The 2,419-nt window shown below is 35.9% G+C and overlaps 1 protein-coding gene across 1 annotated transcript in view; it reads left to right on the top strand.

Annotated features, from left to right (window-relative positions):
• LOC109212397 (protein RETICULATA-RELATED 4, chloroplastic-like) overlaps window positions 856-2,419 on the top strand; it is a 4,289-nt gene continuing 2,725 nt past the window's right edge. The window contains exon 1 of the mRNA XM_019376069.1: window positions 856-1,515. Coding sequence (XP_019231614.1) covers window positions 1,003-1,515 — 513 coding nt within the window. The 5' untranslated portion in view covers window positions 856-1,002. The remainder of the gene's footprint in view (window positions 1,516-2,419) is intronic.

The following is a 2,419-nucleotide window of genomic DNA, read 5'->3' as shown; positions in this document are numbered from 1 at the left end:
ATATGCTTAACCAAATATCGCAAAAATCATCTATAGAATTTACCGAAATTTAAGAGACTAAAGCCATAACATTTCCTAAAAAGAATTTAGTACCCAAAGGATTTACAACCATATCAAAAGCTGGACGCTTTATCAAATTATCAATCATATTTTGGGTCATTACAGTTGCACTTCCCCATTTAGCCAGTTGGACCAGTCCTATTTCTAAGAAAGATTTAGCACAAGAGAAGAATTATACAGTAGTATTTGGTCCGTTCGCTTTTATTTGTCTATTATACAATACTTATGAAAATGTTACTTTTATTATTAGAGGTAAATTTATAAAATATATTTTTTTAAAAGAAAGTGAAAAGTCAAAAATAAACAACTAGAAGTGAAAGCAAGGAGTAGTACATAGAGGGTGTTTGGCTGAGCTTAGAAGCTGGTCAAACTGGCTTATAAGCACTTTTTGGCTTATCTACGCGTTTGGTAAAATTAAAAGTGCTTATAAGTTAAGTACTTATAAGCCAAAAATAAGCCAAAAGCCATAAGTTGGTCTCTCCCAACTTATCAAATTTCAGCTTATAAGCACTTTAGGTTTTACCAAAATAATTACTATTCTATCCCTAAAATAATTCTTTTTAAAACAAAACTCTTCGTAGTTCTTCAGCTCCATATTATTAATTTCAGCACTTTTATCCAAACAGGTAACTTCTTATTTTTTAAATCAGCTTCAGGTAGTTCTTCAGCTCTATATTATTAATTTCAGCACTTTTATTCAAACACCTAACTTCTTATTTTTTAAATCAGCTTTAAGTGCTTTTTAACACCTAATGCTTATCAGCTACTCTAAATCAGCTAAGCCAAACAGGCTCATAATTTTATACCGTGTTTAATTTGTGTCAGAAAATTCTCTACTTGCTAATAAAAAAAACTCCTATTTTTCGTCAGAATTGAGAAACTGCAAAAGTAAAGAAGCTAACTGTCAACTGTCATTACAGTCCACAACTTCCACCACCCCCAATGGCGGCCATCGCCACCGCCACGGCCACCTCCTACCTTAATACCTGCTCTTTCAGCCACTCTCAATCTTCAACTTTTCGCTTCTCATCCCTTACTTACCAAACCAACTTTCCTACTTTTTCTCTTAAATTTCATTCTCACCCTCCTCGTACTTCTTTCCCCATCTTCAGTAATCACGGCGGTAACAGTAATTTTGGCGGCGGAGAAGGAGGTGGTGGAGGTGGAGGTGGAGGAGGGAAGGATGATGAAGATTCAGGGGAAAGGAACAAGAAAGAAGCAATAATGGCTTTGGCTGAAGCTGAAAGATCACTGGACAGCTTGCCTAAGGACTTGGCTGCTGCAATTGAGGCCGGGAAAATACCTCCAGCCATCGTTAACCGGTACTTGGAGCTCGAAAAATCACCTTTTCTCCGGTGGCTGCTTGGCTTTGGCGGGTTTAAAGAACGGCTGCTGGCTGATGATCTCTTCTTGACTAAAGTTGCTATTGAGTGTGGCATTGGCATCTTTACTAAGGTTAATTCCTTTGTCTTCCTTCTTGTTAGACTTTAACTTCTATCCATAAAGAATGCACTTGAAAAGATAACTACTAGTAGTAACTTTCCATAGAAAGTAGGATTAATAGTAACTTGAAAAGAGTAGATAGTGTCCCCTATCAGGTAAGCTAAAAGATATTTACACATAATTGTGTTCACCTGCTAGTGAAAAAATTCTTTATAATGTTAGCGTATTTATGTTAAATCCACTTTAGAAACAACTGTTACAACATGTTAAAAACGTAATAACAAAGTAAATTTTATTACACAGTCAAGATTATAAGTTAAATCTCTTGCTAATGCTGCTCCTTTCTCTCCCTATGTTGCTCGGATCTGCCAAAACCACACCCATGTGGGATTCTCAAAAAATAGTGCAGTTTTGGAGAAAGCGATCATTTTGAAGGATCCGAGCAACATAAGTCTCCCCTCCCTCCCCCTTTTCTCCATGTTTATATTGGTGAATTTATTTGTTGGTAGAAGAATATTGATGCACATTAAGCTTATGATTTATAGTATTTAGAATAATTTTGCAAATAATCTTTTACTACAACAGTACAAAATCATCTAATGATATAATTCAGTTACATATTATTAGTACTAGTTTTGCAAATGGTTAATGGACAATCTGTTTGCTCTATGCGTTGCAGATTGTCTTTGACAATCCTTAAGAGTTGATCCTGACACTCGAAGTGTACTTCTCAGCCTTGAAATGAACAAGATAGTTATGTTTCAAATATTATAACTGTAAAATCTCTATTCTCCACTAGTTAACTGGCCTTTTTGACTTGGAGTTACTGGAAATGATCAAGAAGTCCTGATTAGTGTATCTTGCCCGCTGCCACAAAGAGATGAATAGTGGTGGATTAAGCCCCCTCCCCTACCCC

This window comes from Nicotiana attenuata, chromosome 1, assembly GCF_001879085.1.
Source record: "Nicotiana attenuata strain UT chromosome 1, NIATTr2, whole genome shotgun sequence".
Classification (NCBI taxonomy): Eukaryota; Viridiplantae; Streptophyta; class Magnoliopsida; order Solanales; family Solanaceae; genus Nicotiana; species Nicotiana attenuata.
The sequence above is the reverse complement of the archived record's forward strand: the minus strand, read 5'-3'. Positions and strand labels throughout refer to the sequence as shown.